The sequence below is a fragment of the Panthera uncia genome (assembly GCF_023721935.1).
Source record: "Panthera uncia isolate 11264 chromosome B2 unlocalized genomic scaffold, Puncia_PCG_1.0 HiC_scaffold_24, whole genome shotgun sequence".
Lineage (NCBI taxonomy): Eukaryota > Metazoa > Chordata > Mammalia > Carnivora > Felidae > Panthera > Panthera uncia.
The window spans coordinates 81,611,066-81,633,903 of record NW_026057580.1 but is presented as its reverse complement, the minus strand read 5'-3'; the positions used below and the strand labels follow the sequence as shown (position 1 = coordinate 81,633,903).

General features: G+C 35.5%; 1 protein-coding gene across 1 annotated transcript in view; it reads right to left on the bottom strand.

Moving 5' to 3' along the window:
• Positions 1 to 13,765: 13,765 nt before the first annotated feature.
• RNF217 (ring finger protein 217) overlaps positions 13,766 to 22,838 on the bottom strand; it is a 129,878-nt gene continuing 120,805 nt past the window's right edge. The window contains exon 7 of the mRNA XM_049654296.1: positions 13,766 to 22,641. Within this exon, the coding sequence (XP_049510253.1) occupies positions 22,568 to 22,641 (74 nt within the window). The 3' untranslated portion in view covers positions 13,766 to 22,567. The remainder of the gene's footprint in view (positions 22,642 to 22,838) is intronic.

Genomic DNA, 22,838 nt, shown 5'->3' with positions numbered 1-22,838 from the left:
AAGTTTAGTAAGGAAAATGTGGAATTATTCCCAATAACTGTCAAATGAATATAGCAGCCACTCTAAATGCTGGGGCATAAAGTTAATTTGAGAGCAAATGGGATTCATTGGACTGCTTGAATAATTCAATGTCCTGTAGAAAAAAGATTTCCTTTTCTTTTTTACTCCTCATCTATTCAAGGAGTTTTGTTTTCTGACTTATTATTCTTTTTCGTTCTACCTCCCCTATCTCTAACCCACTTTTGCCAAAACACGATCCCACACTAACATACACACATACGCACACACACATTCTAGTTCTGATAACTCACAATAAGATTCTCAATTGATTTCCTCTATTTCACAAGCTAAACTATTCTGCCTCGATCTGTCATTTTCAATAAAACCAGCAAGAGAAGTTTGAAGTACACAAGATAGTTACTCAGATACAAAGAAAATAATTTTGTCTAATATTTGTGTGTTGCCTTTGAGTATTTATTATACCTCTTATTCTATCATCACGATTCCCTATCTGCTGTTACTTAGATTTACTGACTGTTGTGCTGATTTCTGCTTTCTATATCATTCTGAGAATTCTCGCCTGGTTACGTCTCCTAGGTTATGTCATTTCTTCCAATAAGATCCACTACTTTATTTAATGAGTGTTCTTTTTTTTTTTTTTTAATGGCATAAGTTACGGCCTTCAAATTTGTGATGACCTGAAGCTCTTTTTGACTCTCATAGTTTAAAATTCATGACATGTAGTGATCGTGTTATGTTTTCTACATGTGGATGACTGGTGATTCAGCCATAATCTCACTCATTTACCAGCCTCTAGTTTTTTCTTTTTTTCCCTTTAAGTCAGCCAGCGTACTGTAACCAGTGATCTTTCTAAAGCACAGATCTAATCATGTTATTACTGTCTTTGTGAAAAAAACAAAACAAAACAAAAACCCTCCATAACTTAGGGGCATTTCTCAAAATTTATTCTGCTTGATACTGTATACATTGTTCCTAAATAAATATAAACAAATAAGTCAACATTAAAGAAATGACTCCAAAATTAAGCATATTGCTGGGAAATCTGCATATTATAACTCTCTCTTAGAGTTTTATAGTGCTGTGATGATTCCTGCAGGTTTTTTTTTAAATTTTTATTTATTTTTGAGAGAGAGAGTGCTAACAGGGGAGGTGCAGAGAGAGGGAGCCACAGAATCTGAAGCAGGCTCCAGACTCTGAGCTGTCAGCACAGAGCCCGATGCGGGGCTGGAACTCACAGACCAGACCATGAGATCATGACCTGAGCCGAAGTCGGACGCTTAACAGACGGAGCCACCCAGGTGTCCCCATTCCTGCAGTTTTAACTGATTAATTTGGTTTAGCTCAGCATTTCCCAAACTTGACACCACAAGCTCCTCCACCCCTTACACATACATATTTTGGGGGGTGATGAGGGAAAACATTTAGTAAAATATCATGGAACTCTATTCTTCCATGATGACTTCTGCAGGACACAGAAGGCCCTCCCTGCTATGGCCAGACCCACCTCTCTTCATGTATGACCCGCCACCAGCCAATTACTCACTTGCCATCTGGGTGCATTTGTAACTTCTTGCAGCTTCCCCAATGACTCAGCATTTCCACAATTTTGTATCTTTAGTTGTACTTTAATCTGTGCTGGGAAAGTCCTTTGTCCTGTTGCCTACCAAACTAATGTCTCATAATTCTTTAGGATTCTGGTTTTTTTTTAAATTGTTCCTTTTGTGAAGCTTTCCTTAACTCTTCATATCATGAAATTTATTGACATAAAATGAAATTCCCCAAAATGTTGTATGAGATATGATTCTGATTGGTACTGAAATTGAAATTTTCTTTTTTTTTTCTTTCTTTCTTTCTTTCTTTCTTTCTTTCTTTCTTTCTTTTCGTTATAAAATGTTAACTTATTTTTGAGAGAGAGAGCAAGCAGGTGAGCAGGGGATGGGCAGAGAGAGAGAGAGGATCTGAAGCAGGCTCTGAGCTGTCAGTGCAGAGCCCGATGTGGGGCTCAAACCCAAGAACTGTGAGATCATGACCTGAGCCAAAGTCAGACACTTAACCCACTGAGCCATCCAGGCGCCCCCTGAAATTGAATTTTCTATGTAATTATTATAAGTTTAACATAGTTATATATGTTAAAAACCTACTGATTTTCCATTTATGACTACTAGAAAACTGGTTTGGGAAATGAATTTTTCTTTACGTAAAAATATTAACTAAATAACTGCTTTTTGGATATGGAAAAATAGCATGTAAATGGCCATACTTTGAGGAAATACTGATCAAAATCTGCTTACCTACTGATCCAAAATTGCAGTGTGCAATATGAGCACCAGAGGGCTCCAAATCATAAGCACTTTAAAACCCAAGCAAGTAAAAGATGACCTCATCTCAATGGTAAATCCAGTGGGGATAATAGCTATCATTTTTTGATTATCTAGTTGGTTTTAAGCATTTTGCTAGGCAATTTACATACATAAAGTCATGTATTCCTCACGACATCCCTTAAAATGAGCTATTATTATCTCCATTTTATGGATAAGATTAATTTGGATGACAATGTTTTATTTTTTTGTTTTGATCGGATCTTTGGAATTTAACATTGTTTCATGTGCTATGCTAAGGCTTTGGTATAGATCATCTCGGTTATGATTTTCTTTTTTTTTTTTTTAATTTTTTTTTTAACGTTTATTTATTTTTGAGACAGAGAGAGACAGAGCATGAACGGGGGAGGGCCAGAGAGAGAGGGAGACACAGAATCGGAAGCAGGCTCCAGGCTCTGAGCCATCAACCCAGAGCCCGGCGCGGGGCTCGAACCCACGGACCGCGAGATCGTGACCTGAGCTGAAGTCGGACGCTTAACCGACTGAGCCACCCAGGTGCCCCTCGGTTATGATTTTCAATAACCCCGTGAATTAGGTTATATTGCATTCCTTGTTTGCAGATGAAGAAACTGAGGCTTAGAGAGATTAATTTTGCCCAAGATTACATAGTAAGGCAGTTACTGCTAGAGATAAGTCTGTCTGAAACCACAGCCTCCAATTTTACTAAGTCAAACAACTTCTCAAAGATCTCAGAATAAATTCTTTCCTTTCACCTCTTCCTTCTTTTCTTCATATGCACTGAATATGTAACATTTAACATTAATTATGTATGGTGTATAGTAGTGTGGTAAAAGCAATCATCCACATCAGCCGTAATGATGCTGATACAAGTATTGGAAGTTTATCACAATTTCTTCCTTTTATCATTCATGTGCTTATAGCTGGTGAGAAAAAATTTCCATACATAAGTGTATTTATCAGAAAAAAAAGGGAGAAGCAAGAGAATGAGCCACTAGACTTAAGCAAATTCATCATTGTCCAGTAGATGTTTATTTCATGATAAAATGTGACTAGTTACGAGGTTAGAAAAAATTCAGACCTAAAGCTATTGTTGCCTGCATGGCTCTGGGTTATTCTAGAAATGCAAGGATTAAATATCTGTGTATCAGGACCAAGAAATTGAGTGCTCTATTAAAAAAATAAAGAGAGAGAGAGAGAGAGAGAGAGAGAGAGAACCAAAGAGAGATTCCAGGGTAATAGCTATAATTATTATGTGTTTAATAACTATGTCTTAATTCAGCTAATATTTATGCTGAGAACATTTCACTAGAGCCTAGAGTGTTTGCCACAGAAACTTCCATTCCATTTTACATTACAGAATAATACCATGAAAGAAATTTAAAATTTAAAATTTAAAATGTAATGGTAGTCCTATATTAGAATATTTACTTTACTAATAAATCACCTGGAAAAACAGAATAGCCTTGGTTCCTGACAGCAAAGATAATTATAGAACCAAAGCATTAGCCTTTGCAGAACTTTCTCCCATTTGTGTGTTCTGGCCTCTAGACAAATATTTCCCTGTGACAAGCATTTCTACCTTTGGCTATCAGATTGTCCTTTAAATTGTTTGAAGCATGTGGATCCTAAGTTATAAGTAGGATCCTGCAAATTATAAGAAGTTATAAACGATATGAAGAGTTCAGTAGTTTGAATTTAGGCCCCAAATAGTTATGTCTGAACTGTAAAAGCACACTTGTTTTGTGTTTCCAGTTTTATTGAGATATAGTCGACATAACGGCATTGTATGAGTTTAAGGTGTACAGCATAATGACTTGAGTTCATGCATTGTGAAATGATTACCATAAGTTTAGTTAACATCTATCATCTCATATAGATACTCCCCACGCCCATCAAAAAAAATAAATAAAAGTATGTTTTTTTCCCTTGTGATAAGAACTCAGGATTTTCAAATATATCATACAGTGGTGTTACCTATAGCTATAATGCTGCACATTACATCCCTAGGACTTACTTATTTTATAACCGGAAGTTTGTAGCTTTTGATCACCTTCATATAACCATTAATCTCATCTCCTTTTCTATGATTTGTTTGTTGTTTTAGATTCTGCATAAAAGTGAGAGTATATAGTATTTGTTTTTCTCTGTCTGACTTATTTCATTTAGTTCTAACTAACTAACCCTAAGTTCTCAGGGTCCATCCATATTGTCACAAATGGCAGGATTTCCTTCTTTTTTATAGTTGAATAATTTTCCATTGTACATACCTACCACAGCTTTATCCATCCACCTGTCAATAGACGCTTGGTTGCTTCCATGTCTTGGCTATTGTAAATAACAGTGCTAGAAACATGAGGGTGCAGAGATCTCTTTGATGTAGTGATTTTGTTTCCTTTGGATATATACTCTGATCCCAGAAGTGGAGTTACTGGATCCTAGGGTAATTCTATTTTTACTTCCTTAAGGAACCTCCATACTGTTTTCCATAGTGGCTGAACCAATTTACAATCCTACCAACAGCTCACAAGAATTCCTGTTTCTATACATTTTCACTAAAACTTGTTATTTCTTATCTGTTTGATAATAAACATTCTAACAGGCATGAGGTGATTTCTCATTTGGTTTTGATTTGCATTTCTCTAATGACACACTTGTTTTTTAATGAGGAACTTTGCAAGGTTTGGAAGGCTAGCTGTATTGTGCGGGCCCCATCCTTGAAGGTCTGGTAAATTTCATGAGTCCAGCAGTCAGGAGGTAGCAGACTGTATCTCAGGCCTTCTCCAGGGCTGCCTGGGGCCTAAGGCCTGCTTTCAGGCTCCTGCAGTGCTATCCCTCCCCTGATTGTCAATGCATATTTGGAACTGGAGTAGTTTATTGGTGTGGGAAAGGCTGCCACAACAAAGAACCACAGATTGGTTCAAGCAATAGAAATTAATTTTCCTCACAGTTATGGAGGCCAGAAGTCTGAGATGAAAGTGTCAGCAGGATTGATTTCTGTTGAGGAGTCTCTTCTTGGCTTGTAGAGTGTGACCTCTTCTCCCTGGGCCTTCACATGGTCTTCCCTCTGTGCAGTCTGTGTCCCAATCTCAGCTACTTACAGGGCACTTATAAAGACAGCCATATTGAATTGGGGCCTACCTTGTGTTAACTTACTCACTAATTAAAGGCCCTGTCTCCAAATACAGTCATATTCTGAGGTACTAGGTGTTAGGATTTCAACATATGAATTTTGGGGGAATAGAATTTACCCCATAATAAGTGGTAAGAATAATAATATGACTGCTATCTGAGCTAGTGCTCTTTTTCCCTTCCCTATTTAATCTGTCGGTTGGTAGGTGGTGGAATTAACATTTTACTCATATTTTTTAATTATGTTTCTTCAGAGAAATGCTCTTGTGGCTAGTTTCTATTATAGAACCAATAAATTATTATTTTTTAAAATTTAATTTTCTTTTATTATTTTACCAAAATATAATTTAGTACTAAGTTAAAACTTTCTCATGTGAATCTATGTGTAATGCACACACATGCACACACACACAAAGTAGTGGTCTACGGTTAAACCAGCTCTCTGCACCACCTACCCCACTAAAAAAAATGCTCTGGTTTGCAAAATTTGCCAATTTCTGTAGTATAAACACTCCCATCTTTGCTGATTTCAAACTACCAACTTTATGTTACTGAACATGGAGGTTAGAAGAGATTAACATAATTGACTCTCCCAAGGTGACAGAAGTCAGCTCCAGGACGTGCATGCACACACACACACACACACACACACACGTGTGTGTGTGTGTTGGAGGCTAGTGTGTATGTGTGTGTGTGTGTGTGTGTGTGTGTGTGTGTGTGTGTTTTGGAGGCTAGTATAGTTTTCCTTACCTAAAATGTCTAAGAAATTGTCTTCTTACTCTTCTTTGTTGGTATGTTTTATCCCCACAACTGCATATTGACGCCTCTCATGTTCCCACATCTCCTCAACCCATCGGTTCACCAGCACTGCCCAGAGGCAATCAGCTGCTGGCAAATGCAACCTGACTGTCATCGTGGGAGTTCTCTGCCTCTACTACGTTGGATGCTCTGTGGAGATTCCTGAGCACTTGAGATTCACATGCAAGCCTGAAAGGGTGAGGGCGTTATTGTCCCAGAGAGCAAACCTTAACCAATGGGAAGAAGGGCAGGCAAGTAAAGATCTCTTCTGTCTTCGGGTGGGCAATTCTGAGGCTCACTGTCCATGGCCCTTCGAGGGTCCTGTGGGATTGAGCACAGTGCCCACAGAGCCAACCACCTTGACAGTGCATCGTGGATGGATAAGCTTTCCTTTCTTCCCTGTGTTATCCTCCCAGTCATTCACTTCTGTTTCTTGAATTTACATCCCTGAGGAAACGATCACCTTCAAACAAGATCTACTCTTGGGCTCTGCTTTTTTTCAAGGTACAGCCTGAGAGACTAGGCTTATTGCTGAGGCTATATGATGATGATGGTTTGATGAACTGTAATTACTACCAGCAACACTAAGTTATTAAATTTTTGTCTACAAAATATTTAATTTGCTTTCTTTTTAGTTTAACAGCAAATGAAGATTATTTGGTTTAGATTATAACTTCTAATAAAGAAAAGGTGATTATGTGATACTATCCAAATGGATCCTGTAAAAAGGAGAAAATACTTGTGATACAAAGTATATAAAATCACTTGCCTTGGGTTTCTTCTATTTAAGGTTTATATAACAGCAAACTATTGAAGACAAAGATATGCTTGTAAAATAATCAATGTATCTCTCTCACCCACATCCACAAACATGAGTTCCCATTGTCATTTAGTGGAAATAATACATTTAAGAATATCCAAAATTCTTAAACAGTGTTTTAAGTGGTTATGGAAATAATTGTCATAATATTATAATATCAAAATATTTTGATTAAGCTGATTGTCATATCTGCAAGTAAAAAGAAAACATAATAATGAACTTAGAAGATAGTTTTAACCCACATTCATTCTGGGTTATAGATTGGGTTATATAAGTTTTTACTTAGGCTTGAACTATTTAAGTAAGACAATTATTTCTAATTAATGTATTTTTTGTGTTTTTCTTCTCTGTCTTTCAAATAGCCAGGAATCAAAAACTTGTTACTGAGACACACGAATTCAAATGAAATAAAAAAGAAATACTTCAACTACACAAAATAAAAAAGACAAATATAAGATGCAAATCTTTAAACCTTTCCTGGAAAATACCCAAATACATAACCGGATGAGTAATACTATATTTAAATAGTAACAGAAAAGTAATTTTAATTTTTCCCAACTTTAAAGCATAGAATTTGAGGCAAAAGAAAGACATTTCTTTTTTTATGGGTATATGTAAATTAAAAACACTTTTTAACAGTTTTATTGACACACAATTAACATTAAACTTTTTTTTTTTTAATTTTTAATGTTTATTTATTTTGAAGGAGAGAGAGACAGAGTGCAAGCAGGGGAGGGGCAGAAAGAAAGGGAAACACAGTGTCTGAAGCAGGCTCCAGGCTCCTAGCTGTCAGCACAGAGCCCAACGTGGGGGCCCAAACCCACAAGCCTTGAGATCATGACCTGAATGGAAGCCAGAGGCCCGATTGACTGAGCCACCCAAGGTGCCCCGGACGTTAAACTTTTATATTTAAATTTAAAATATACATGTGAATGAAGTTCCATGTATGTATAAATTATTACCACCACCAAGTTAATTAACATTTTCCAAAAAGTTTTATCATGTTCCTTTGCAATCTCTTCTCTGGAATTCCAAGTACACATGCATGAGAACTTTTATACTGCCCTACCGATCCTTAAGCTTCTATTTATATTTCTTCAATCTTTTTTCTTTCTGTTCTTCAGAGAAAATAATTATTTATCTTCAAATTTACTGACCCTTTGCTATTTCCATTATAGTCTTGAACCCATCCAGTGAATTTTTCCAGGTATTGCCTTTATCAATGTTAAAATTTTCATTTGGTTCTATTTTTCTAAACATTTCTATTTCTCTACTGAGATTTTCTCTTTTCATTCATTTCTCCTTTTCCAGCTTCCTCCCTTCCATGGCTCCCCTGTTCTTCTGTCTTCTTTCTGTAGTTCTGAAGGCAGGTAAAGATGGCAGAGGGATCCACTGGAATTTCAGTAGCTGCCCTCTACAAGTGTGCCTTTGGGGCAAAATCATTACAGGACAAGAACTGAGACCCTTTCCACTGGGAGGATTGCATCTCCACATTTTGACTCCCCACTACATTCTGCTGGGTCCTGTTTATTCTCAGCCTTTTCAGGTAGTCTTTTTTTTTTTTTTTTTTTTTTTTTTTTTTTTAATGGTGCTCCATGGGGAAGAATAGACTGTAGGGGATTTACACCACCATGGCAGAGCCTCTACTCCTCAGAGCATTTATTTTTGTTTCGCTTCATTTCTGTTTTCACTGAAGTAGATGAAATAAAAGTATTATGCAAAGAGCTAGAATTTTATAATAAAATATGACTCCCTGAAGCTTTAAGCACATTTATTCAGCCTCAAAACAGTTTTTGGTTAAAGGTTTGAGGGCTTTGGGATTTTATTTAAGAGTAATAGCACTGAGTTAAGTTGAAATGGCCATCTAGAAATAGGTTTCAGATGGTCATTTTGTTGATACTTCTCAGTTCTGCTGGACACATGTCTAATGAATTAGATTATTGTAACTTTCCATACCCATATTAATTTGTTTGTATAGAAGATAAGCAATAAGAATAGAGTTCTTAGGGGCTCTTAACAAAGATATGAAACATATTTAAAGCTGTTTCCTAATGACCTGATAATTTTTTAGCAACAATGTGTGAAGTGTTCCAAAAGAAACCTCTTACTGCCTCCAGTGGCCTTACAAAATCTGATTCTATTTTCTACTTTCATAATTATCAATTAGCCTAATACAGAGCAAAGTTTAAATACCAAGTAATGGAAGGTGAGAACAACTGAATCAATCCTTTTTTTTTAAGTTTATTTATTTATTTATTTTTGGAATCTCTACACTCAACATGGGCTCGAACTCACGACCCCAAGGTCAAGAGTTTCATGCTCTTCTGAGACAATAAGGCACCCCTCAATCCTTTTAAAAATATTTTTCATCGAACAAAATGCCATCAGTATTTAGCTGTGTAATGGCTATTTAGTAAATAGTCATTATGAAGCAACTCCAAGAATACTGGAATGATTCTGGGTGCCTCTGGTGGTCACAGAAAATTTTACAGTGGTGTGTGGTGTTCAGTTCACAGATTTCCTTGGAGTAGGACTGAATGGTCCTAGCAAAGAGCTAGCAACATGACTCCAAAAGTTCTTTGAGCAGCCTTTATTCTGTTGCTCAGGATTCGGCTTATGCCTCCTGGAGTTAATTGCAGCCGCCAGCTTTTCCTGCAGGGCCAGCTGCTTTTTATGGTCAGAGGAGATAAACAGAGGCTCAATAGGGGATCTATTTCTGGCCCTTGAAAGGGCCTCTGTGCCGCAGGGTAAGGGGGAAATCATCCAGCCTCCTCCATGGAATGCCTGGATGATTTCTTGGGGCTGTCCTCCTCATACTAGCACTTCCTGTACCCCATTTAAATAGAAGATCAGCTATGAGAAGAGAAACTAGCCTTAAAACATCTTAAAGTCTGCAATCATGTGTAACTTGGCAAACTAAAATTGTAATTTGGCCGGCCAGAATGTGTGAATTTAATGTTGAATTACTGGCCAGGATAAGAAGCGTATTAATTTAGGGTCACAATTACAACTCAGTGATTGTTAATAACATTCTCTGGGTCAAGAGTGATTTGCTTGAGGGAAGGGAGAAGGGAGTTTCCACTCATTGAATAATATCCACACTGGGTATCCACAGTATATTTATTCCCATTATGCAGTTGTTAAAGCAAAGTTTAACTTGATAAAATTGTGAAGGAGGATTTTAACTGCTGTAGTTTGATTTTATTACCTGTTACTGTTCACATAATATGTCACTATGTTAGAGATCTGATTCCCCATATTCAAGGAAGGGAACTTGGCTATTGAGAGGCTGAACCCCTGGTCCAAGGCCATAGCACCCACAAACAGGGAACAGAATCCAGGCCTCTTTACACTACAAAGACCATCATATTTATGTGATTTGAGTCTCTTGGCTAGAAATGCAAGTCAAGAACAAAATCCCTAGTTGTGATAGTAGTATTAAGGAAAAATATCTTCTCGTTTACAACGGTTTTTATTTCTGCAAAGAAACAGCTGTAGATCAATAAATTATACATCTTTTAGATATTTTTCACTATTATTAATTGATTATACAAACATGCATATTGTAAAAGGAGACAGAAGCATTTGAGCCCAGCTTGAGGAAATAAATGTGCCACTGAAGTGATTTTCCAATGAGATGAGGTCTCCTGTGTTGCTATTTAACTATTTAGACTCATTTAAATTAGTTAGGATCGCCTTCACAAATAGAAGGGTACAACACATGTGGACACAGGCTCTGAAAGCTTAGGTGACTATCCAGTTTTAATGTAAAACGTTGCTGCCATTGTACTGCAACAAGCAATCACATATTTTCTAGAAGAAAAACAGCGCTTGTGTCAAATATATTGTTCATCTTAGAGAAGAATTCCCCTGCATCCTAGAACCAGGTTTTTCTGGGGAAGAGACTGGAGTGGGCTTTCCCAATGGAAGCCTGGGGTACTTCATAGATTGTGCTGTGAACTAGCTTAGGTCCTATCTTCAGGTTGACCAGAAACTTTCAGGTTTCCAGAGAATTCCATATAGGAAAGAGGGGAAAGTGTTCTGGCATTTCTTCAAAAATATTTGTTGAGCCATTGCTCTTTCTGTATCAGAGAGTATACTAGTTACTGAGGTACCACACACCAGGCATTTTAATCCCACAACAATCCTGCCAGGTAAGCATATTCTAATTTTACAGATAAGGAATTTGAAGTGCAAAGAGGTTAACTAACTTGTCTTAGTTCCCAGAGCTAAAAAGCAGAGGCTAAATTTGTAACTTGTCTGTCTGGGTCCAATATCCATCTATGTTCTTTCTACCACCTACAGTGGTGGTCAAGGAAGTGACACGATGTCATCATGTTGTGCTAATTTTATTTCATGTTGGAATAGGGCCCATATGATTTCATTTTACCTCGATTAGCTCATTAAAGGCCCTATCTCCTAATATCAACTCATTCTGAGGCTCTGGGGGTTAGGACTTCAACATGTGAATTCTGGGGGGGCACAATTTGGCCCATGAAAAAGTCATACTACACAAGGGTAGGCTGTAAATCCAATGACTGATGTGAAGTGAAGATACCTCAGGGTAAAGAAATGTTGAAGATTGCTGGCAACCACCAGACACTAGGGAGAGGCCTCCAGAAGGAACCAACCCTGCTGATGCTTTAGTTTTGAACTTCGGTCTCCAGAAATGTGAGAGAATATATTCCTGTTGTTTTTTATCTTAAATCTTTATTATTTATTTATTTTTTTTTAATTTTTAAAATTTTTATTTATTTATTTGAGAGACAGAGAGAGCACAAGTGGGGAAGGGGCAGAGAGAGAGGAAGACAGAGAATCCCAACCAGGCTCCACACTGTCAGCACAGAGCCCAATGTGGGGTTCAAACTCACGAAACTGTGAGACCATGACCTGAGCCGAAACCAAGAGTTGGATGCTTAAGCGACTGAGCCACCCAGGCACCCCTACATTTCTGTTGTTTTAAGCCATCCAGCTTGTGGTGTTTTGTTACGGCAGCCCTGGGAAAGCAACACAAATGACTTGCTCAGTAGTGATTTGCAGAGAATGCTCAGCAGAGGAGGCTTTGGTGATGCGGCCCATGCGGTATAGCCTGGATGGTATTCTGTAGGAGAAGTTGCTGAGCCTGAGGACCACGGAGAAGGAGGAGTTTGGTAGATCAGGGGAAGCTAGGGGACTATCCTGTGTGAAGGCAGAGAGGCCTGGCATGGCCATTCTGAGTTGGAGAAATGCTGGAACTGAGTGATTTGAACAAACTTTAAAACAGGTTGCATAGATCTAAATTTAATTGCTGAAAGAGACCTTAGAGATTGGCATGCACTCCTTATTTAGCCTGAAGTCTGGGAAGATATGTGGCTAACCTAATATCACAAACCAAATTAGTCAGAGAATTCAGGATAGGAATCCATTGTTGAAACCTTTGCCTGGCACTTCCTCTACTAGACCAGTGTTAGAGCCTTGCCTTCTCCTAAATGCATGTGCAGTATATTTTTATACCACAGCAGGGGACTCAATACATATTTACTAAAAAAATAATTAGCTGAATAAATAATACTGAATGGATTTTCAATGAATGAATAAGTCAGAGAGAAAGTAACTGGCATTATACTGTGTGCTTGCAGATACACGTCTCATGCAGAATGCTCAGACTGACCTTTGGTTTTCTGTGAGCTTTCCTCAAAACATGCCATAGCAACACGACACAGTCCGCTTTCCAAAAAGCATACCCATGAGTTTCTGTTCATTCCTGTTTTTCTAGTCTTAGAATCTACTGCAGAAATGACTTCAGCACATCTTTCTAAATTTACTTATGTTCATGTAATTTGGCCACTGTCAAATTTTACCTTTTAATTTCTTTAAATTCCAAATGTACTGAAAAAAAAAAGACAAGAGTCTTCTCTTTTGAAAACTTTTATTAGGCATTACTAGATGACGTTGCATGATGTATTGCACACATCATGCGAGTAAACAGCACTCCACAGGAATCCATACAACCGCTCGTATAGTGACAATAAAAATAGTTGATTCCCAACACAGTTTTCATCCAAGTAGAGTAAGTGTCATTATATCCTTCCATGAGATCTCATCTCATAATTAAGATTACCCTTCCATTCTAATACAACCAACCAAAACCAATGAAAAAGAAAGCCAAACCACCACAAAAGGCCATAGGGACATTACCAAAAGTCCAAAGTCAGACTCCAGAATATCACAAGGTATCTGTCTTCTGAAAGATTTGCCCCTACACTTTGTGTAACCTGCCACTTGGGTTGTTTTTACTGCCAGCAGCAAGTGAGATTGAATTTGCAACAAGGGGCCATACACTGACACGTATCTACTGAAAATTCTTGAGGTAATAGATTTTTAAATTTTACTGCTTAAAAAAAAATCTGTTAGTTTCTATGTCCTGTCCAGCAGGACATATCTGTTGGCAGGAAGATTCTTTTCTTCTTTTTTTTCTTTGTCAAATATGTACACGTATTTTCATATACAACCGGTGTCTGTCTTTTCTAAGCACGATTTATTTTAATTATTTGTCATACATTCATCAGGAAAAGCTGAATTATATACTATGGTACATAAAGAATACAACAAAACGAGATTTTTGTATAAAGCTAACACAAAGGCAAAGACCAGGAAGAGCAAAATAACATTACACAAAATATCTTGATATCGATAAAGCCCACTGTGAATGAATAATTACATGTAAATAGCAAACATGCGCGGAAGTAGATTACAAATAACACATTGTCAAAGACAGGTTGTAGGAAACTGATCAAATTCCTGAAGTTCCATATATTTACTTTTACTTTCAATGCTTTTTGTTAAGTAATTTTGTCCTAATTGGAGCTCTAAAGATTGACGGTCATTCTGACTTTCGTTTTAAATTTTAATAAGCAGCATTCTTTTTTGCAGCTTAAAAGTACATTTCAATAATAATGGCTTCAACTTATGACATTCAATATCCTTTTTTTCTACCTTAGCTTAAAAATACACACTGAATTTAAGAAAAATACATTGGCTAACCTGCTGTTCTAGAGATAATACAGTGGGTTAAGCAAATGCAGCCTATATAGACCACTAAAGATACATTGTGTCATCAGCACTTTAAATACAGGGACCAAGGAACACTCACAAAAAATATATGGCTCTTTAGGTAAGAAATAAAGTCAAGTGAAAAAAATAAGGCACTAATAACATATATAAATGTTATATACTCTCATCACACAAAGCACCATATGGAAGGTTAAAGAAGTACACATTAGTGCTATTGGAAAATGGGAATAAACCCAGTTTTCCTCGCTTTTATTAACCAATTCCTTCCTTTCTTTTCAGTAATTAATGTATAAACACTAAAATGGTAGGGGAAATTATATATTATACTAGAAGCACAATTCATGGAATCAACAGCATGAGACAATCATTTGGAAATAAATTGATTACTCGAGCAATGTAAGAAATTAAGGTCTTTGAATACTTATTTCCCAACATTTTCATCTCAACGGAGTTTTTTTTCCTTTCCAATTTTCTTTCAGGGATTTCTATATAATATTAATATTGTCTATTTTCTCATTTTATTTCTACTGCTTCTTTTTCAAAATATATTCAAAATAGTTACCTCCACATAGTTTTATGAATACCAAAGTTAATAGTATGACTAATGAAATGTAAAAAAAGTTAAAAAATAAAATCACATAAATATTTTCCAATACCATTGAAAATATCTTCTTAGCTAGGCTCATTTTAAACTTGAGAAATATTATAATTTATGTTCCTTGGAGATTGGCTACAAATTTTACAGAAAAAAGATATACAGTATAATGAAATGATGGACAAGATAAAGTACAAACAAATGAGAGTCATTCATTTTAAAATTAAGAAATTTCTTCTCCTTTGCTATTGTTCATGAGAATGTAATTAAAATGGGATATATTCTGATAATTCATATAGGACATGACAATTATTCCTTAGAACTGCAATTTCTGAATATATAGTAACAACAGATTAAACATTAAAATTATTTCTTTTTGGCATTTTACACTTTTTGAAAAAAGAGGTGAATAATTTAATTGTCCCATAGTTTGTCAATAAGCATACATCTTTAAATATGTGTTTCATGAATGTATCTTATGCCCAATTTTAAAGTAGAAACAAAACAACTAACTGTTGTGGCTTCTTAATAATGTGTTAATATAACAACATTTTAATGCCACCATTTTTGTGTTCCTTCTATACAAAATTATTTCTGTGATCTCTCAGAATTTACTACTTATTAACAGTTGCTTTCATAAGCAACAAGATTGTCAATTAATTTTTACATTAAAAATCTGTAATAGGTTGTTCTTATCAAGGTAAATGGAAATGTGTATATATAAACCAATTACTGTTCTAGGTGTCATAAGAAATATAAGGTTGGTCTCTTCTTTTCAATACCATATACAGAATTTTCATTACAATGAAAATGATCATATAACAAAACTAAGCTATTGGCATATGGAACTGGAAGCTAAAGGGCCTTAGAAAAAGGGTGTATAGTCAGCTGATAAAAACTCATGACACTTTATCTAGAATTTTCTTTACAAAGCATGCTAATTTTCTATAAACTAAAAGTATTCAAATATATTATGTAAAATGTTTAGATAGTATTTACCTGAAAGAAGCAGTAAAAGTATATTTGTGAAGAGAGGAAGTAACATTTCAATGAAAAATACTATTTTTAAGAATCTGACTGGATTATTGAAACTATTTCACCACCTGGGGCATGAGGTAAACACCTAACAACTTTGCAGGGAACAGATGACCAACGGCACAGTTTGTCAGCTATAAGGAAAAATCTGAAATGACATTCTTTCAGCCATTTCTTGGGCCCTTTAACACCCAAGTTTGACTCTCCCTTGGACTTTTTCATCATATACTAGACCTATGCTAAATATATCTTGAGTGTTACTTATACCTAAATCATATCACTGAAAATGTTGAGCATTTGCAAATGACAAATGGCTTCTCTAGAAGAAGGCTAGTATGAGTTACATTCAATGTTATCTATTTTATAGTATCGAAATGTCTAATAATGTTCACAGAGTATGAATCCATCATCAGATCTTATATACAAATGCTACACTACATAAATCCAGCCCCAAGTCCAAGCTTTTTTCGACACGGACCGCAAACCAGACATCTGGCCATTTGGGGTCAGGTTGGATGAATAACCACACATGCTTTCTGTCCAGCTAATATGCAAACACAACATTGACTTTACAATATTCATGAAGCAATTTCTGAAGCTTGGCTTTAGAGTATTATTAGGCTCTCTGATCCAACTGACATCTTCTTGTTCATTTTATTTCTTGTCAGAGAGGCTGGGCAGGGTTTCTCCAACTCCTATCAAGAAGAGGATCAGTGTTCCAGGTTCTCTTCATACATTTCAATTTACAAAGTAAGCCAAGGTAAATTATGTTCACTACCAGAGCCAAATTATGGAGTCCTTTCAATATCTGAATTTCATTTCATTAGTCAAAAGAGTTAATGATGAGACAGAATTTATCTCACGGCTAGCAAAGATGGGTAGGGGACAGAAGAGGGAAAAGGCAACATAACGAGGAAATCTAAAGAAAACAGAAACTTGATGTCGAAAGACATGAGCATCACTTCAAAACCAGGGAAGAATATCATTTAATATTAATGATAAGACAGAGTGACAAAAAGGTGGGATAAACTTGAAAAACAAAAGTATTTTCTATGCCAATAAGTTTGTATAATGTAAGTGATGCAGAGTTAAATATAACTAATGAAATTTCTTTTATAGCTAAAAGAAAGTGGCCAAAAAAAAAAAAAAAGAGGCAGTGGCAATACTTTGTGTATTTTTTTTTTTGCCTTTTAAGTCATATTATTATTCTCAAAACAGTCATTGTTTTAGCAAAAAAAAAAAAAATATATATATATATATAGTTCATGATACACATAATTACAAGCTTCTAAAATTGGCACTATATATGGGATCTATAACGTATGTGATACATGAAGGCTTCAGCTAATGCTCCAAACAACAATTATAGGTCTCACACTATGTGACTCTCTGCTTCTTGGATTTGGATAAAGTCAGCTAAAGTACTACTCTGAGAACAGTGATATACAGTACAAGTCCCACATCACAGCTGGCTCTGAAATGAGTATTAGCCCTGCAAAACCAGAGTTACGAAGGAGATCCACTGCATTTCTTCTTTTAAAGATCTGTATCATTGGTTTGCATTGAAAAGATAGCACTTCACAATCCTGAATACTTCCCAATTTTTGGAACTCTGATTTTGTTCAGATCATATATTTATGCTTCTCTAAAGTTATTTCAGTTTTATTACATAATTATAGGTGTACATATTAAAAACGGGGTTTTGCAACTTATTTTCCACAGGAGGAAGAAAAGATCGTACTTAAGGTATAAGAATTTAAAAAAATGCTCGAGCTGACTATTGGGGATAGTTTTGATTTACTATGTTCTGGTCAGTGGAATTTCTCTTATAGATTTCATGAAAAATGAAAATGCAGTTAAAATGTGGCAGAAACTAACTTAATATTTTAACAAATATTCCAGCTAGGTTAGTAGGTAACACTTACTAATTACTTGCTATATTTGAGCTCCTGGTGTCAGTTTTTAGAACTACTATAATTTCAGAAACTCAGTTAAATTTTTTTACAGGTATGTTTTTTACTTGTTTAAAAATTTCAGCTCTGATTTCCACCCCCAAATTTAAAGAGGTGACATACATTTACTGACGCTGTTATTCTACTGTCGCCATCAAAATATATGCAACCTTTTCTTTAATTCTGTCGAATTACTTAAATGGCACACGTATTTTAAAGTGCATTATTGAATTTTAAGGCTATGTTTATAATAGACATTAACACAAAACAATAAGGCTGACCACAAGAAAAAATACTTTCAGTGGTTGGGATAGATTTCAGCTACAAATATGAAGAGATAAGCATGCAATCCAATGTGAAGACTCACATTAAGGCATATTTGCAGCTTGCTAATACAATTAAAAAACAAAATGGCAGTTGGCATGATGTGTAAAAAAATTTTGTACTTAATGAAGCATACCAATTAATCTTATTTAGTCTACTAGCTCTTTCTAGAATTATAAATTTAACAGGCAGCACAAAGTCTACTATTAAAAACAACTGCAATGTTTAACAAGGGAGAAGCTGGATCAATGTCTTGGCAGATGCACTTTAATTAGACAAAGATCAGGAAGGAATGCTGATACCAGAGTGAGCTTTGCAGCCCTCCTGTTTCTCCTCCTCCTTTGCAGTGAAGGCGTGGAGAAAAATGAGGTTGGAGAGAGTCACGGGAGACTGAACGAGATTACAGTGGTCTGATGGTATCTTAGGGGCGCCAGGAGCCATTTATTTGGGTGTTGGATTGAATGATAAAGGCTCAGGTGTGGTCTTGGGACTCAAAAGATTGGGCGGCACAGGATAGGCACCACTGATTCCTGATCCCACAGCAGAGAAAGCACAATGAAAGGTAACAGGTTGTGATCTAACTGATTATCTTTGATTGTTTTTGTCTGTTCTACTTTTAGGATAAATAGCACCTATCAGAAAATCAAGGTGGTGGCCACAGGCTGTTGCTTGTACCAAAAGGTCTGACTCCTCTCCTTTTTAGCTCCACATACAAAAGGTTTTAGGAGACTTCTGGGATTCATTGTAAAATGGATGTTTCATGTTGTTCCAAATTTATAAGCATTCTAACAATCTACAAACCTTACAGATAGTTAAATTTATTTTTTATGGATAATTGTGGTCATTCATAATTGCCAACACGCTGCTTCCTATTTTTCACAATGGCATAATTAAGTTCCTTTGTGGTGCAACATGCATGAACATGGATAGTGTTTTAACAAAATGTGACAAAGATGAAGAGTTTAGCTATTTCCTTTAAAAATCTTAAATTTTAAAACCAGGCAATCCAAATATCAATGTAGCTTTCTCACATTATTTTACAGACATCTTGTTGCAGTTTTTATTGGAATAAGATGGATTTTCCTTTATAAGTTTTGGCCACATATTTATTTGGTTAATCAAGCATGGAGGGAATTATCCTGCAAAAAGATGCTTTTCTTTAAAACTTATGCACTCCTACATAATCTTTCTTTTTCTTCAAGAAAAAGATCTCAAATATAGTATCTCTATGATCTCATTCACCAAAAACACGTTAAAATTTTATTACAAATATCTTATAAAAAACAAATTTTAAAAATCATGGAAATGTGTACATTAAGTGATAAAAAATATATGTAAAAGATCTTCACTGATGCTTTGTAATAGAGAAGTAAAAACAATCTCGATGTCCATTTAATAGGGACTAATTAAGGATAGTCCCACAATGTAATATGTAGTAATTTACAAAAGAATGAGGTAAATCTATTTAAACACTTATGGAAAGGTGTCTACCAATATACAATAAAATGAAAAATAATCACAGAACATTAAGAATACTGTTCTATTTATATAAAACTAATATACAAGGACATCTACAAACACACTAGAATATTTGCAGAAAGTTTCTGGAAGGACACATATCAAAACATTAACAGTGGTCACCCCTAGAAAATAAGGGATGGGGTAGAGCAGGTGAATTTGCATTTTATAATTCTATATGGTTTGATTCTTTTAAAGGAGTATATATTACATTTACAATAAAAAATGACAAGCTTTGGATAGAAAGATATTTATTTTATGTGTATGCTTCTTTTTCTAAAGTAGCTTTTCAAATTTATCCCCAAAGTTACTACTATTGTTTTACTTTCAATGTTGGCACTAACATATAAATAATCTTTTTGCTTTCTTCTCTCTTTTTAAGATCTTGATGATACTTAGTAAAAAAAAAATCACAAATTATTACGTTAAGTCACTATCAGGGAAAGACCTAATATATACCAACTGTGAAAGAGAAAACTACATACATTAATTTTTTAAAAAATCTATGCAATAGAAAAATGAAAATCCTGTGCAACACTGTGTACAGTATCTCAAGCATTGATGAAAGAGCTTTCACTGATAACAGACACTGCTTTGTAATTGGAAAATTGGAACATTTCCAAATAAGATAAAGATACCTCCAAAAGATAAGTTATTCAAAGGAAGGAATAAAAATCCCTGAGTAGGCCAAAGACAAGAGACACAATAACCTAAGAAAATAGATTATCTAAGACCAAAGAGTATATTATTTAGCCAGTTGGTATATATGTATGTGGCAACTGTATTTATATGCAGCTATGGAAATATTATATATGTATGTATATTTAAATGTATATATACATACACATATCATACATAAACATATTATCCACTAGATTTAAAATTCATCACATTCACGTATTGTCAAACTAACAACTAAGTCCAGAAAAAAATGAATTTACAAAAATTAAGCACTTTTATGACAGAATTACATCGATGTAGGCTAGAAATTTTCATTCTCTTGTTTTAAGACTAGAGCACATAGAATAGGCACTCAAAAATATCCATTGGATGGATGGATGAATGGAAAGGTGAATTTGTGAAACTAAAGCATCACTTTTTCTTGCACCATGTTATGCTTTAGAAATACACCATTGTAGAATCACAAATGGCACACCTTCTTCTAACTGAATAGAGACTAGTCCAGAAGCTTCAGTGTAGCTATTCTGAGTGTTCTTCAGAAGGAATGGAAGCATGCTAGCTCATTATTCATGCAAGTAAACTTCACTATCATGGACTTTTTAGGCCCAATAAAAATGATAAATGTTCTTATATTTGTTAGAGCCCAACAAGACCAACTATCCATGTTAATGCATGTTTTATCACAGAATTTATTACAATTCAGGTAAGGCTTCTGACAAATAAGTGCTACATCTATGCAGATATCTAATTTTAAGGATCTGGAGACAAGGGGAAACTTCAGGCTTCTTAGGGATCTTTACTTCCATTCTGCTAATGAACTTTCATGATAAAAACAAAGGAATAACATTGTTTAGCTATGTGTCTTTTTCTTATTTTTAAAGACTTCTCAGCTTGGTAAAACTTGTTGAAAATATTTCCTTCATTTTTTTTTGTTTCCTTCTCCAAAAGTTGTTTCTATTTTAGATAAACCCATCCATAATCACAAAAATTTGTGTTTTCAAATTACCCTATCCATAAGAAGACATCAGCACATTAGTATGCACTTGAGCAGTAAACATAAGAAAAACCCTTCAAAACTAGTACTTTTTTTTTTAATGAAAATCTTGGGGACAAACAAAAAAGAGAGAGAGAGAAAGAGAAAAGAGGTAAGAGGGTGGGGTTTCCAATACTATCAGAACTTGACCTAAAGCAGAATTATCTGTCATTACTAGTTGATTAAAAAACTAGCAGAACAACAATTTGTTTAAAGGCTTAAGCAGTTCTCACTACAGCAAACTTGTTATTTAAATTAACTAATCCCCTCTGAAGGATTTGTTCATTTAATAAAACATCTATGCCAAAATATAAGAAATCTGAAGAGACTAAACATTCTGGTCTTGAGAATTTCCTAAAAGCAGCCTATCAGTTTTGTCAGTTAATAAAGTTTGATGATCCTTGAGGTGACATTGCACAAATTTCTGGCGTGTGTGCATGTGTGTGAGACAAAGAGAGCAAGGAATAGAAAGGGTCAACATCAAAGTAGCCTGTTGTCTACATTGACTTTAATTCAGTACATTACCAAAATATGCCCACAAAGGAACGATTATCTTTAAGTATGTCTATGAAAATGTGGAAAAATAGTGTAGAGGCATGGAACTTGACAAGTACAAGGTAACTGAACCTAGTTTTAATACAGGTACTTACTATACACACACATTCACACCCCTGCACATATACACTTCAGCAACCCATGATTCTTCTCATTAATTTCGTTTCATTTGTTCCCTTTTGGGCATTGAGATTTTTAACAATTATAGCATCGGAAGGATGAAGGAATTACATTGCTTGGGCCACAGATAAAAACAGGTACATATGGCCGGCCTTTATCTTCTGAAAAGTGGCCTTGCTTATTGGTACAGGTGGGATGACTTCCGCTATTCACACCAAGTCTCAGAAGAGGGCCTGGAAGGGGGGTTAGGTACAAAGACAGTCCAAACAGTGCTCGGGAGAGGCATGCTCAGATAATTCTGAGGATAACTGGCTCTTAATTAAAATATTTTCTTCCAAGAACCAGTAAGAATGTCAGAGTTATGTTACAGATATTTATAGTCTATGAAAGTGACCATTTTTTAACAGCAGCAAACTGTATAAGGAAAGGACAGGATACCATGTAGGGAGCGCACCGGAGCTAGAGGCATTGTGGCCTGCAGAGAACCACAGGGAGACTGGACGCAGTGTTTTTCAAGACGTGACTCTCAGACGGTGTGCCATTCTGTGTGGCTCCTACCCAGACCGGCTTAGTTACAGGAAATCATTCTGCATTTTACCAGTGCATTCCTGTCCGTGATCGTTTTCTCTGTTTTTTACAAAGGCAATAGATAGGAAATACAAATAAACCTAAGGATTAAAAAACAAAAAAGATTAAAGCTAGTTAGGAGGAAAGGTATTAGGTGTATATATTTGAAATTTTTCCACTTTCAATTTTTCATTTTGCAGTCATTTACAAAAAATTATTATTTAGCAATGCATGCAGATGAAAGAGGGGAGATACCTATGCAATAAAATGTAGTTACTTTTATAAGATTTCATTCTTT